The sequence below is a fragment of the Equus quagga genome, chromosome 5 (genome assembly GCF_021613505.1).
Source record: "Equus quagga isolate Etosha38 chromosome 5, UCLA_HA_Equagga_1.0, whole genome shotgun sequence".
Taxonomy (NCBI): domain Eukaryota; kingdom Metazoa; phylum Chordata; class Mammalia; order Perissodactyla; family Equidae; genus Equus; species Equus quagga.
In genome coordinates this window covers 67,532,124-67,547,737 of record NC_060271.1, presented here as the reverse complement: position 1 = coordinate 67,547,737, position 15,614 = coordinate 67,532,124, and the positions used below count along the sequence as shown (strand labels likewise).

At 46.6% G+C, this 15,614-nt stretch overlaps 1 protein-coding gene across 1 annotated transcript in view; it reads left to right on the top strand.

Moving 5' to 3' along the window:
• TCF7L1 (transcription factor 7 like 1) overlaps positions 1–15,614 on the top strand; it is a 144,616-nt gene that overhangs the window by 970 nt on the left and 128,032 nt on the right. Inside the window, exons 3-5 of the mRNA XM_046661825.1 lie at positions 1–198; positions 282–345; positions 584–711. Of these exons, the coding sequence (XP_046517781.1) occupies positions 1–198; positions 282–345; positions 584–711 (390 nt within the window). The remainder of the gene's footprint in view (positions 199–281; positions 346–583; positions 712–15,614) is intronic.

The following is a 15,614-nucleotide window of genomic DNA, read 5'->3' as shown; positions in this document are numbered from 1 at the left end:
GGTGGCGGCTCGGGCGCCGGGGCGGCCGGCGGAGGGGACGACCTCGGGGCGAACGACGAGCTGATCCCCTTCCAGGACGAGGGGGGCGAGGAGCAGGAGCCGAGCAGCGACAGCGCCTCGGCGCAGCGGGACCTGGACGAGGTCAAGTCGTCCCTGGTCAACGAGTCGGAGAACCAGAGCAGCAGCTCGGACTCGGAGGTGAGGAGGCGCCCGCGGCCGCCCCCGGGGGACCCCGGCCCCGCGCTCGCTCACCCGCCCTCGCCTTTGTGTCTCCTCCGCAGGCGGAGAGGCGCCCGCAGCCCGCCCGGGACGCTTTCCAGAAGCCGCGGGACTATTTCGCCGAAGGTACGTGCGGGCCGGGGCAGCCCCCGCTCGCGGGCCCCGCTGCGCTAGGCGCCTGGGCTCTGGCCGCCCAAGGTTCTTGTCGCCCCCGCGGCGGTGCCCTGCTCTCCGCCCCTTTCGGCCGCAGCCGTCCGGGGGCGCGCGTGGGGGGCGCTCGGGTCCCCGCTTCCCGCCTCGGGTCCCCTGCCGCGGCGCTGTCCCGGGGGTCCGGGCCTCACCCCCCGCTTCGTCTTGCCCGCAGTGAGAAGGCCCCAGGACGGCGCGTTCTTTAAGGGTCCCCCCTACCCTGGGTACCCGTTCCTGATGATCCCGGACCTGAGCAGCCCGTACCTCCCCAATGGACCCCTGTCTCCCGGAGGAGCGCGCACGGTGAGTGCCTGTCGGGTGGCGCCGGGGCGGGTGGGAGGCCGGGGCCTGCTGGATGCGCCCCCGGGCTCGGCGATGGGTGGGGGATGGGGCCGTCCCGTGAGGATCCTGGGCAGAAGTTGTTTGCGGAGTTGAGCTATTTTGTGGCGGCCGAGCGTTAGGCTGCGCTGGCCAGTGCGTGGATGAAAGTAAAGTTACTTTGCATTCTCCTCTTTTGCTCGAGAGAGGCTTTAGGGTCCATCCGGGGTCTTCCTTGACCTCCAAAATTCTTTGCTCGCACTAAAGGAAAAGTTGGATTTGTGCCGGCTTTTGGGGGCGGGGGGGGGGGGGGTCTTGCTTTCCTTCCTGGAAATCGGTCAGCTTTCCCTGGCAATTGGGCAGTGGGCCGGGGGAGCTGGGTTGGCGACGGTGCCCCGACTCCGGTTTGACTGGGCGGCTGCGAGTTGGTTCCTAAGAAACCCAGTATTCGTGGCGGGTTATTCACGCCTCCCTTTCCCACCCCCAGCCTTCGCGCGGGGGCCTCAACTTTTCGTGGAGCTCGGGATTTTAAACTCGCCGAGATGATTTCGAGAGCGACTCGAGGCATTCTTCAAGTTGAGGAACTTGGCTTTTTCCCCCTTTGTTGCCGGCTTTTCTCATTTAAAGCGAGCGCTGCGACACTTTAAACCTGTTAATGGGCGCGCATTGTGTGCTGCGCGCTGGCATTTAGAGCCGTGATTAAGCAAATTGACCCGGCCCCAGACGACGTGCAAATGAGGGCGGATTCCATCGTCCCCTCCCTGGCTCGAAACCCCCGCCCCCCGCGTCGCGAGGGGCGCAGCCCGGGGCTGGCGAGGCTTTTGTGTTCCGGAAGCCGCCACCCCACCCCAGGGCCCCCAGCCCAGGTGCTAGGTCCGATGGCAGACCTCGGGTGAGCGCCTGCCTACTGTGTGCCAGGCTCTTGCGCGCTGCGGCTTGGGCGCCACGCGCGCGGTAGTGGTTCTCTTTGCTTCCCGCCCAGCTTCCAGTGCCCGCCAGTTCGTTCTTGATTCCGAGGCAAGAGGTGTTGGCGCCTTAGGAACCGGGCCCGACGAACTCACTTTGGGCTCAAGCTGCCCTTAAATAATGGTCAGAATGAAAGGGCCGCCTGAGACACCCTCGGTGCTGAAATGCAAACCCTGCTGTCCTGGTGCAGCGGTCGGTGGAGAGCGGAGGCATCTGCTGTGGGTTCAGTGGCGGTGTTCTCCTGGCCAGCTGGGACGTGGGGGTGGAGGTTGGGGGCTCTGACCAACCGAGAGGGGTGCAGCACCACACAGCCCTCACCTTTCAAGCAGGGAAGACCCTGTGGGTTTGAGCCTGCTTTGGAGCATCCCAGGAAGTCCTGAACATAAGCTGGTTGTGGGGGTATCTGGCTGTTACTTTTTCTCATTCATATGAAAACAGGTGCTAGTAAAAGTTGAGCAAAACAAGCTGCAGCAACTTTGTTCACATTTTCACTGATTCCTTCCGTGTCCGCAGATGTTGCTCCGTTCTGAAAGTTATGGTGGCGTTTCTGTAATTTTGTGTGTGAGAGGGTTATGCTTCTAAAGTCTCGTTTTTCCATTTTTCCTTTGGATGTCTGAAAAGAGGAGTCTGGGAGGCATTAACATCTGTGAGTCAGACGGGTCTAAGTCCTGGTGCAGATAAAGTCACGAGAAATGTCCCTATTTTGAGCAACTTTCCCTGAAGCAGGCTATTCCTTCCACCTACCTACTTCTCATTAGGGCATTTTGATTCTTACTCTTTGAATGGCGACTCTGCCAACTGCCTGTCTTCGTCTTCTGCCCCCTGGGGAAGAGCCCAGCGGGACAGATTTTCTGTTTGTGTCAGTCCCTTCCTTCCTTCCTTCCTTCTGTCCTCTTCTACACCCTTCCTTCCTTCTACCATCTTGCATGTTCTTTTGCCGAAGGACTTCAAAAGGCTGATTCTTGCTGGTACTGGGGATTCCTAATTACTAAGTCCAGATCTCTGTGGGATTTTTGGAGCCCTCCTTGGGGAAGCCGACCTTTCCTCTCTGTATGTGTGACTGTCCCTGCTCATCCCTGCGGCTGTTCCCTGCCCTGGCCCATGTTGCCATCCTCCTCTTGAGCCTTCTCCAAGGACACACTCTCTCGCTCTAGACCCTTCCTAAGGGGCTTAGTATGTCCTGTCCCACTTTCATACCTACGTCTTGTCTCCCTGGTGAATTGCGCTTGCAGAAGTCAGTTCATTTCCCCCCCGTTGTTTCTATGCCCTTTTGTGCCTATCATTGTGTCCAGGCCTGCCTGGTTACAAAGTTCATTGATGTGCTGGGGAGGTTTCCTGCGGTTATATTGGCTCAGTGGAACCTGCTAATTTGCTCCTAGCCTTGGGCACCGCGGGCTGTCAGGAAAGCAAGTGAAGAAACACTTAAGCACTTGATTGTCTGGACTATAGGTTGAGATGATGCTTTTCATCTGCGTGATTATATTAATGTAATTAATGTGATTGTTGCAAACTATAGGTGCAGACAAAGTGGTCCTGTGTTGGGCAGTCCCAGCCTGGTCAAATGAGTGTAGATAGTTGTGGAGTAGAGGAAGGGGGAAGGAGGTAGTTGAAAGGTGGGGGAGATACCTGGAATATATGATCTGATCTCTCTCGGCATCCTAGGTATTTTTTGGTTTCACCTTTAAATTTCACAACCTTAGGCTTTGCTCTGTAAGGCCTATAAGTGGTATAAAGTTGGGTGACCTCTGTTCTCTGCTGCTCTAACACTTTCTGGAAATACCAAGCCAGAAGCAAAAGTGGGGATTGGCTATAGAGTTTTCAGGGTGTTAATTGACCCTAGGAATAGCAAGGAGCAGGACTGCAACACGGTCACCCACTGGCCTAATTCCTGCTGGGACACCTGGGGGCTGGCCAGTCCTGCAGCCCGGCCGCCTCCTCCCCATGCATTCCCTTTGCCCTCCACTCTGGTTTGGCTGGGAGACTGGGAAGTGGCCTCTTCCTGAGGCTCTTTAGAGAAGAGGTCCCCTTAACCTGGGGTGTGTGCCAAGCCTCCGAGCCATGATTCATTCTCATCTGGAGCCCTGGGGACCCTGTGGCCTAGGAAGAGAGGCATAGCTGCCATAGACCATCTTTCACTCCTTCAAATAGTCACCCCGAAATTATACATTCGTTCATGAAAAGGCTTCACAAGTTTACTAAACCACCCCGGTGCTGTTGACTAGAATGTTGTTGGGAAAATGTAAGTCAACACGGAAGAAAGCGGATGGCAAAAATAGTTTGACTACCAAGAGCCAAAAAGAAAATGCTGCCTGTGGTTCAGCGAGCTAGCTTTAAAGTGATATAGAGTAGTTTGACTGCGCCCACAGTTTGAGTGCTATGATGGCATTTTGGAAAAGAACACCTCTGGGTAGGGTTGCTGAGGAAATCTGTAGTTTTTGCATCCACTTTATAACTTTCTTTTTTTTTGAGGAAGATTAGCCCTGAGCTAACTGCTGCCAGTCCTCCTCTTTTTGGCTCAGGAAGACTGGCCCTGAGCTCACATCCATGCCCATCTTCCTCTACTTTCTGTGTGGGACGCCTACCACAGCATGGCTTGACAAGCGGTGCCATGTCCACACCCGGGATTCGAACCGGTGAACCCCAGGCCGCTGAGAAGCAGAACGTGTGAACTTAACCGTTGCGCCACCGGGCTGGCCCCCACTTTATAACTTTAAGAGCGGCTCTTGTGCAACTCCAGCACCAGTTGCTCCACCTTTCTCAGACCATCTCGACTCACATTTCTGTATGAAATTGTTCTCTTCTCCACATAGGTGCTTGTTTTTAAGTCCTTTGTGTCTGTGCTTCCCCTGGGCAGTCTTGCCGATGTCCTGGGCCCTCCTGTTTTCTTCCTGACGCAAAGGAACCCGAGCAGAGATCTTTGTGTACGTGTCGAGAAGTTTTCTGTTTTTAGGAGTTGTATGTAAAACTCAGTAAAACCTTTTCTTCTGGAAGATCAGTATAAACATGCTGCTTTTGGTAAAATTCTTTTCAGCCATTTCATCTAAATATAACTTCTGTTCCATTTTTTTCTAAATATAACTCAGGGTTTAATGAGGGCTTTTCACATGGAATGAGCTTTTTTGAGGGCCCTGCCTGCGTTACTGAAGTTTTGGCGCTTAGATTGCTTGCTGGGTGACAGTTGGCGACAAACTCGGTGGAAGGACTCAAACCCTGTCAGTCTTTCTGCTTTGGGTGGGTGGGTCTAGCAGGGAATACCTGCTTGCTTTGTTATAATTTTGGAAGGTTATAAATAGGTCTCATTCTTCATTGATTTCTCTTCTAGGGGTTCTTGAGGAGAAAGTAGGCTAGCACACACACACACAAATCTAGCCTTTAATAGCAAGTGTTCCAGTCTTTACACTGGTGTGCAAAGTTATGCAAAAAACTGTGGCGTAAGAAAGAATTCAAATGATTAACTCGTTGGAAAATCTATAATGCCAAGATCCTACTTACATTGCAATTTAGAGTCAACTTTTACTTGCTACACTGGGGAAATTCAGATTGGCATCCTTAAGATTAAGTCGTAACTCCTCGACCTCATCTGATATTTATTGAGGAGGTATCATGGGCAATGGCTGAGGGACTGTGGGAGATAGGATGAATTAGACACAGCCTTACCTTAAAGGACTTAAAAATTGAGTTAGGGAGAAGTAATATTAGCATAAACCACTATAAAGGGAAGTCTATGCTGAGAGTCAGCGAAGGCCACAGAAGAATTTTCAGAACAAAGAGAATAGGAGAATTGTTCTGGGCTGGCATGCTCAAGGAAGGCAGATGGAGGAAGTTGTTTTAAACTAGTCCCTAAACTCATTCATTCTTTAATTCAAAGTAATTTTTGTTAATTATAAAAAATTTAAACAGTCCAAAGGTATTTAGATGAAAAGTGGAAGTCCTCCTTCCCAGCTTGTCTTGAGGTAGAAGCCAGCACAGGGAGAGCAAAGGCATGGAGGAAGGAAAAGTTCGGGGCTATTTGGGGTAATTCCTTCCATTTGCCTGGAAGGATCAGGCATCACGCCTTGAATGCCAGGGGAGGAATCTGGTCCTATTCAAGAAGCAGTAGAGAACCATCGCAAGTTATGCTGGGAAGTGATGTGACTTGTACATGTGCTTAGAAGGATAATAGTTTTTGGCGGGAGAGGACCTGGAAGGAGCTAGAATGCTTAGGAGACTCACGGGAGTCCAGGGGTGAGGTGAAAAGGGCTTAAGAGCATCCACAAGGAAAGGAAGGAGAGGATGGGAGGGACTGGATGGTCGCTTGAATTGGTGCAGGGAAAGGTGGTGCCAGAGGCAGAGAGTGGCTGATGTGACAAGTAACTCCTGGTGTCTGAGCCTGGGTGATCTGGGCTTAGGTCACTTCTTGCAGGTGGGATCCTGGCCTGCTGTCCTTCCCTCCCCAGTGCTGGGCAGATGCTCGCTGAATATTTTGGCAATAACAGAGCTCCCGTGTTCTGTGAGAGGCTCTCACTTGGAGGAACTGCTGAGTTTCATTGGAGACACATCGGGTTTGAGGGGATATTGAGGGGATTTGGAAACCTCAGCAACTGGGTGATGTGGGGAGCAAGAGAAGAAAGGGAGAGCATGCTCAGAGCAGAGGAAGAAGTCACTGAAAGAGGGTGGAAAGGGGCACTTGCCAAGGTAGGAGAGCTTAGGTACTGCAACCACATGGAAGCTGGAGGGAAAAAAAGAGGAGGGGTGTCCTCAGTGTCAGATGCCACAGAGAGAGGGGACAAGAAGATCGCGGGGTTGAGAGGAGCTTTGGGGATTCAGCTTAAGAAGTTTTTGGTGCCCATGGAGAGAAGTATTCCAGGCATATGGTGATGATAAAGATAGGGAGGCAGAGACAGTAGCTTAGGGCTTCCCAATCTGGTGCCAAGGCACAGTGCTGTGGCCTGGTCCCAGGGTGTGGCCCATCCCTCACTCTTCAGCCAGAACCCCAGATCAGATTCCCGCAGTTGCGAGCAGCCTCCTCTCTCTACCCCTGTGTATCTTACACATTTCACCTCCTGTCTTCCGTAACCTGGAAGATGTTGGAAAGCCAGACTCTGGACAACCCATTTAAGGCAATTGGCTGTGGCAAGAAGTGGGAAGGGAAGAGCTGCAGGCTTTGGAGAGAGTATACTTAGGATGCTGGAGTGGGAGCTTGTTTGTAGGGGCAGGAGGATAGACTGGAAGATGAATGGGGGAGAAGACAGGAGGAAGAGGAGATGAGACTGAGAACTTCAGGACGAAGACAGTCTTCATTGATGGAGGATGCTTGACAACAGGTGGTGTTCTCCCAATTTTGCAGACTAAGCCCAAGAGTTGAAGATGGAGATGTAGAAAAATGCAGAGGTGGAGTTGACCGAAATTGAGTAGGGAATGCATTGGATGGCTAGATGGCTTTGAGATTCTCAGTAAAACCAAGGGCAGGTTGGCTGGGGCAGGGGTCCTGGAATCTTGCTGGTGGTAGGGAGACTACAGCCCCTTCCTCTGCACCCCGTTATAAAGCTGAAAATGTTGGGAACCTTTTAGCTGTGTGTTAAATAATGAAATGTGTGTGCATTGATCGAAAGATATGACACACTTGGGAAATTTTTCCTTTTCTTATTGTCTGGAGCTGGCTAATTTTGAAGGAGGATGGAGATGGGAATCAAAATGTACTCATTTGCAGTCAGGGACAGGTGTTGGGGTGTGATAAGTAATTGGGGATGGGAAAGGACTGACTGCTTAAAAACAAGTAGAAAACTGCCCCAAATTGGCTAACCTAATAGTGTACTTTTGCAGGAGATTTTTATATGTCCCACGCTTTATTATCTTCTCACAAACTGGATTGGATTTAGGGAACAATGAAATAAATGCCAATATTCCAAAACCTTGGGATTTAGGAAGGAAGGGACTTGCCTTTTTGTCTACGGTGTGTGCCGCCCAGTGAACAACTCTGTGCAGTTTCCTTCTGAGACGCATAAGGTGACAGAGATGCTCTGAGTTCCCTCAATTGACGGATACCTTTAAGGTTCTAAAATAAATTTCAGACTCCTAAATCTTCCCTTTTCGTTATGTGTATAGTGAGAGATTTGCATGGGAAAATGAACATTTAGTTTAGAAATATACTTCAGGTTTGAAAATAAAAATCATAAAAATGTTTTCCTAAACATGGCCCTTTTCAGGAATTTATGTGGAAGTGATAGGGGTGATAACTCTAAGGACCTGGAGTCCTCAGGACAGGACGTGAGCTCATACTCACACTCTCACAAGATGTCAGAGCCTTTTAGAAATCTAGTTCATTCAAGGGGAGGAACAAGTGTTCACCCTGATTATAGAAAATAAACGTGAAATAAGTATAAAGGAAAAATTCACAGAAGAAGAAACTAGGAATGATTACCAAATATGTGAAACGTTCAACCTCCCAGGTAGTCAAAAAATGCCAGTGAAGACAAGAATAATTTTTTGACCCACCAAATTAAAGATTTTGTTTTAATAAGACTTTTCAATGCTGGCAAATGTATGGTAAAGTGAGTGCTTTCATTTGCTGTTCTTGAAAGGTGTAAATAGCCCCAGCCCATTTGGAAAGCACTTGGCAGGGCCGGCCCAGTGGCGCAGTGGTTAAGTGCGCACGTTCCACTTCGGTGGCCTGGGATTCACTTGTTCAGATCCTGGGTGCGGACATGGCACCGCTTGGCAAGCCATGCTGTGGTAGGCGTCCCACATATAAAGTAGAGGAGGATGGGCACAGATGTTAGCTCAGGGCTGGTCTTCCTCAGTGAAAAGAGGAAGATTGGCAGCAGTTAGCTCAGGGCTAATCTTCCTCAAAAAAAAAAAGAAAAAAAAAGGAAAGCACTTGGCAATGGCTGTTAAAACCTTAATATTTTTCATAGCTGCTGACCTGCTAGGAAGCAGATACTTGTCATTCCCATTTTGCTGCTGTGCAGACAGACTTGTAGAGGTCAAGCATCTTGTTCAAGGTCACACTACTGGTAATTAACAGTGCAGAGATTCGTGAGTCCAAAGTCTGGGTTCTCCCATTCCGCCCTTGTAACTTTACACACATGCCTGGTAGAACCAGCTCCTCCACCTCTTGGGAGAAGGGCAGCTGACCTTTGTGTCTCAGTTTACCAATCCTGATGTGAGTTATCAGTTGGGGTGGAGGGTGGGTAGATTTGCTACAATTTTACAAATTGGACCTGGGCATGTACCTTCCCAAGTAAACAGTTGTATGAGTGAGTGAGTGGCTGTGGTTTAAGTTGTTCCGCCGGTACTGTGGTCCAGAGGGGTTAAATAACCTTTAGTGGGCGGCCCCAGGAACTTCACCACCACACGCTACCCTCTTTCAGAGGAAAAAGTGGTTGGCTACCAACATTTGAACTTTTTTGAACTTTGGGACTGTTCCCCCTTATCCAGTTCGGGGGAGCTGGAAGGATACACACGTGTGTCTTTGGTGTGGAAGACGGCGGGAGGAGGGAACTTGCTCAATACCCCTGCAATTTGGATTACAACATAGTTTGGTTAACAAACCAAGCTCTGGTGAACCGCATGTGCAGATATTATTTCCCTATTGTTCGTTTTATAAAATATTTTTTAAATTTGTTGCTTTTTATTTAAGTTCTCTGTAAGTTAAAAATCAGTCCCAGTCATCTATAACTATTTCAGTAAGTTGACTATTAAAGAAACAAATACTAGGGGCCAGCCGCGTGGCCGAGTGGTTAAGTTCACACGCTCTGCTTTGGTGGCCCAGGGTTTCACTGGTTTGGTTCCTGGGTGTGGACGTGGCATTGCTCATCAGGCCATGCTGAGGCGGCATCCCACATGCCGCAACTAGAAGGACCAACAACTAGAGTATACACCTATGTACTGGGGGGCTTTGGGGAGAAGAAGAAAGAAAATAAATAAATACTAAGCATTTACGCAGAGAATTATTTTGGGAATTGCAGAGAATGTATTAGTCCCCATCCTTTTCTGTGTGTGTGTGTGTGTGTGTGTAAGATGGTTTGAAATTAGGAATCAGGTAATTCAGTGCTTTTTTTCCTTCACATCCCAAATTATCTTCCAGGTAGTCTCTTTCTGAAAACAATGTAGTGGTGGAAAGATTAATGAGAGGGGCTTCTGGCGGCCGGATCCGTGGCCAAGTGGTTGAGTTTGCGTGCTCTGCTTCGACGGCCCAGGGCTTCGCTGGTTCGCATCCTGGGTGTGCACATGGCACCACTCGTCAGGCCACGCTGAGGCAGCGTCCCACATGCCGCAACTAGAAGGACCCACAATTAAAATATACAACTGTGTACTGGGGAGATCTGGGGAGAAAAAGCAGGGAAAAAAAAATAAGAGGGGCTTCTGAGGATAGTTGATAGAAGTTGGGGAGGTACTTGGTCCCAGCTAAGCCTTCCTGGAGATCTGGGTATTGCAAGGCACTAAATGTTAGTGGGATAAATGTCTTAACCTCATAAAGTGAATGGGACTGTTATTTGTAGGAATGTCCACAGAAAATGTGTGGAAAAACAGAAAGGTGTAAATAGGAGAGAGAGTAACTGTGATTAAGAAAGAGATGGATCTGATGATGAAGAAAAACAAAAGAAGCAAGAATGAGTGGTGTGAAAAGCTGATCAATTCACATGTCCATATTTGTTGGCAGTAGCAATTTCTGATGTTTGGGACTACACTCTTCTCTATAAATTCCAAAAAGGATATATCAGAGTCACTAACATCAGTTGGCAACACATACCTTCTGGGCTGGATTGGGTGTTCCTCCCTGAGATTCTCAGGCAAGGACTCTGCATGGGTGCCCTGTAGCCCTCTGAGCTGGAAGGGACCATCCAGCCCACCCCACTGGGGAGGAGCCCAAGCTCAGGGAGATCGTGGACTTGCCCACGATCAAACATTTATGAATGATAGAACAGGACTGGGCGCAGCTGCACTCAGTGGAGCTTTACTCTCTCCACTATCAGGGAGATGCACGGCAAGTCCGGCAGAAAGCAGTGCTGCGGAGAAAATGCACCTCAAAATGCTTCTTTATTAAACTATAACGCCTGACCCATGATGAGTGATTCATAGACACTTGCTGAATGTTGATAGCATGAATATTTAAACATCAGTATTTAAAAAAAAACAGCCCTGGAGGCACCTGCAGTGTTCCAGAGCACTATATCACACCGTTCACAACTGTTACCACTTTGAACACTTGAACGTCTGCTATTATAATCTCTGTTTTATCCATGAGGAAGCTGAGACTGAGAGAGTAAGTGAGGGGCCCCAAGTCATCTCTCCAGACGTGGTAGAGCCGTTGTTATTCTAGCCATGATGCTACAGTTTCCCTATACTGAAAGATGACAGCTAAGTTAATGTGAATATGTCATTTGGAGCAAGATAAAAAGAAATGGTGTGTACAGGGAACAGATGAGTAATGAGTAACATCTCTGCACTCATTCTTTTCTGTGGCATTTCCAGCCCTTTCCCTTAGGAGGTACTTTTAATCACTGCTGCTGCCTGGCATACAAGTCAGAGCCTTAGTGGCTGCACAGTTTGAGAGATGGTGTTCATTGCTATCTAAATCCTTCCTTGCTTTTCTGTGCCCTGCAGCTCCGTTTAATCTACTTTTTCCCCTCCAATTTCCCTTGTTTTTTTCCTGACATCTTGAGGTGGTAAACTTGGTTCCTTAGATACCACGATATATAATTGTTATGTGCATCTGTTGACTTGGTCTATTGCCCACTTCCTACTCCTGACCAGGCCCACATTCTTGTAAGTGCATGAATATAGTCATGCACCCCATAACGACCTTTTGGTCAACAATGGACCACATATACGACAGTGGTCCCATAAGATTAGTACTGTTTAGCATGGGTGTGTAGTAGGCTATACCATCTAGGTTTGTGTAAGTACACTCTATGATATTTGCATGATGATGAAATTACATAATGATGCATGTCTCAGAACTTCTCCCCTTTGGTAAGTGATGCATGACTGTAAGTTGCAGGCACAATGTCTCTTTACTCCTAGATAAAACCAAGGACATTCACCACAATTAGTTATCAAAATCAGGAAATTAACATGGAAATAGTCCTATTGTCTCAACTACAGACCTTATTCAGATTTTACCAATTGTTTTCCTACTGTCTTTTGTAGCAAAAGAAAACATTAAAAAAAATTTAGGGGGGAGGTTCCAGGATGAGTCCAAGATCATGTGTCCAAGTCGTGTCTCTTTAGTCTCCTTCAGTATAGAACAGTTCTTTCGTCGGTTTGTGTCTCTTGTGTTCTTGACTTTTGAAGATTACAAGCTGTTTACTTTGTTGAAGGACCTTAAATGCTGCTTTTTTTCTGATATTCCTTGATGAGTACATTTAGGTTGTATATTTTGGGCAAGAACATGCATAGTTGATAACGGCGTCCTTCCCAATGCTTCTCATGAGGAGGTGCGATCTATTTTTCTCATTACAGGTGATGTTAATTTTGATCTCTTAGTTAAAATTATGTCTGCCAAGTTTCTCCAAGAAAGTTACTATTTTTTTCTTTGTAATTAATAAGTATCTTATGGGGAGATACTTTGTGACTATGTAAATGTCAGATTTGTCAACAAACTTTTCACCCCCTGGTTTTATTATCCATTGATGTTTCTTGCCAGAAACAGTTATTACTGTGGTAGTGGTCAAATTGATGGTCACATTCTTAAAGTTTGACATTGTAGTTGCGAAAACAATAAATTTTCAGTTCTATAAGTTGCTAGATTGTTTCTGTGATGCTCTGTAGTATATTTGTGAATACTAAGTACGATGAAGAAACAAAGATAGTTTTGGTCCCTCATTTTTTTTATAACGATTTCTTCTTTTCATAGTTTTTATAGTCTTTATTATGTCTGGATCAAAGATGATTTATCAAGAAATTATGGTACATGATTTTGAAATCTTGTGAAATATTGAGGTAGCAAAGTTGACATTCTGCTCTGCATTCTAAATAGGATGTAAAGAACCTCCTAATTAGATTTTTATGTGATTCCTGTGAATTTTCTCACAGTCTGGATTTTGTTAAATGCAACCTAATGATGTCCTTTAACATGTTTTTCTGTCCTCTGTAGTTCTTGAAAATTGTTAGCTGGCTTTAGATTCTTGATCAAGTTTCAAGGTTCTCTCGTTCTCTTTCCTTTTAAATTTATTTTTGCATGACTCTTTAATAGATACATCACGTGACACTTAACGTCTGGCTGTCTCTCTCTGATGTTAGCAGCCACTGATGATCATCACTCATTCTGTTACTTCATTAGCAGTTTCAAAATGGTGATAGTCTATTTGTCTCATTCATTCTTCCTCCATTAGCTGTAATATTTTCAGAAAGAGAAACTATCCCTCGTTCACTATTGGTTACCTTAGACCAGAGGTCAGCAGACTAAGGTCCACGGGTAAAACCCAACCCCCTTATTTTTTTAAATAAAGTTTTATTAGAACACAGCGATGTTCATTTGCCTGTTGTCTGTGGCTGCTTTTGCACCACAAGGGCTGAGCTGAGTAGTTGTGATGAGGCCCATATGTGGCCTACAGAGCTGAAAAGATCTGGCCCTTTACCGAAAAAATTTGCTGACCTCTGCTCTAGAACGGATGGGAAAAGCAATTTGAATGCTGATCCTTTCCCTTTGTTTACCGCTTTTCACTTGGCTTCCTATTGCCCTGCAAAGGTGACCAATACAAATATTGATGTATTTCAGTCCATTTACAATTATTATCCTTATCAATATTCAAATTACCCCATCTTTAGCCAGTGGGAGCCTCTGCAGTTTGGCTCCTGAGTCCTTTTGACACAATCCTAGTGGTCTTTGATGCTTCCCTGCTGCCTGGTATGGCAGGATGTTCCAGGCTCATCTTGTGCATTTCCTGTCCCAGACCCGGAGCCAGCCATTTCTAGAAGGAGCTCTGGTTCCTTTTAGTGAAATATGCCACTTAGAGACCAAAGTCTGAATGCTAAGAGTGCATATACGGTTCCTAAATGTTATTCTGTTTACTGTTAATGAATGCACCAAGCAATTCTATAGAGTGTAGAAGTAGAATATAATATGCCTATGGTAATTTAAGAACATTTAATAAACACTTATTTGCTCTAAAAGTATATAATGTTCTCTTTTTAAATATACTCTTAATATTAGTAGTGCTGTTAATCCTATTTATTTAATAATTGTAGTTGTATATTGTAATTGCTTTCTATGTAAAATTAATATCTTTCATGCTTATATTTTATTCTTTCCATAAAAAATATATGTAGGTACTTCTGCTAACTGATAGCATTTCAACAGCTCATAAGGAGATTTCCCCTCAAGTTACATGCAGAATGCATCCCTATTTTCTTTCTTTTTTTTTTTGAGGAAGATTAGCCCTGAGCTAACTGCTGCCAATCCTCCTCTTTTTGCTGAGGAAGACTGGCCCTGAGCTAACATCCGTGCCCATCTTCCTCTACTTTACATGTGGGATGCCTACCACAGCATGGCGTGCCAAGTGGTGCCATGTCCGCACCCAGGATCCGAACCGGCAAACCCTGGGCCACCGAAGCAGAACGTGCGCACTTAACCACTGCACCTCCGGGCCGGTCCCTGCATCACTATTTTCAAAAGGGCATGTTTGGATAATGACAGCGAATCCAAATGTGCTTTATTTCCTTATGCTCACATTGTTACACGAATTAGACATGTTGGTCATCTATGTGACTCCATGATCATTGATCAGGGAGAAGTTCAGGCCTATCTGAAGATTGAAGCCAAAGCTGAATAACAGATTACCATTGAATGCTGAGGCCGAGGCCATATGTTGACATATTCCTGGGACCTACGTACTCATTGCAAAGATTAAATAAGATTGTATACCAGCATGTTGACAATGCCTGGCACAGAGTAAGGGCTTTGGTAAGGTAAACTCATCATCAGCTTTAGTGGTCCTGGGTTCTCAGGACCTCCCTGGCCCCTGTAAAATTTAGTGTCTACACTGCACCATTCCTTGGGCACTTAGTTATAGTCAATTTTGGGGTTTCTAATTTTCCAGAATCCATATTCTTAAGGCTATGGCTTATCATGTTTCCTGGCTGTTGTATTTCCCCTTTGATTACTGTCACCCCAGCACAGTGCCTTGCACACAAAATCTGCACATGTGTGAATATTTGTTATTATTTATTTACATTTCCCTCTTTTTTATGCATAGTATGTAATAAAATAAACAGCAGAAACTTGTCTTGCTCCTGGGCATTTGTAGGCTGACAAGGGAAATCATTGTTCACTTCTGATGTCTTTTAGGGTATAATCTTTGATCAGTTCATCGTTGGTGGTTGACCATTTTTATCTTACTTTTTATAAAAGTTTTCTCAATTCATCCCAGTGTTGAGACTGTACATCCTTTTAAAAATAAAGCAGATGTTTGTGCTGGAGGTCGAACTTTGAATCTGGCCCACTGCTTTGTAGCTTGTGGACTCCTACATCTGTGATGCTGAGGTATGTTAGTAGTTGTGGAAGCCATGTGTTTTTATAGGCTTGTGCCAAGGAAAATACTTGAGAATTACATTAGCAACTCCAAGGTACTTGGGCTGTTCCGAGAGACACATGATAGTTTTCCAGTTATACGAACAAGAGCTTTTGTTTTGTACCGAAGTTTCCTATAGGCTCTGAGAACAATAGTGCCTCTATCAGCCTTTCCCAGAGTAACATCCTTGGGATGTAGATAGGTAGGACATGCTGGGTTTCATTTCTGCGGACTTCTCGGGCCCTTAATATGCATTGTGCACATGAATCTCTCAGAGGGGAATGTATTATGCAAGATTCTTTGGGCTTATTTGACTGAGGCTCTCCTTGTGTTTGTAATAGTACCTTCACCCCATGCCCTGCACTTTGCGCGGAACTCTTACCTCACGCTCTCTGCCTCCCAGCCTTGGATGTGGTTCCCTGTTGCAAA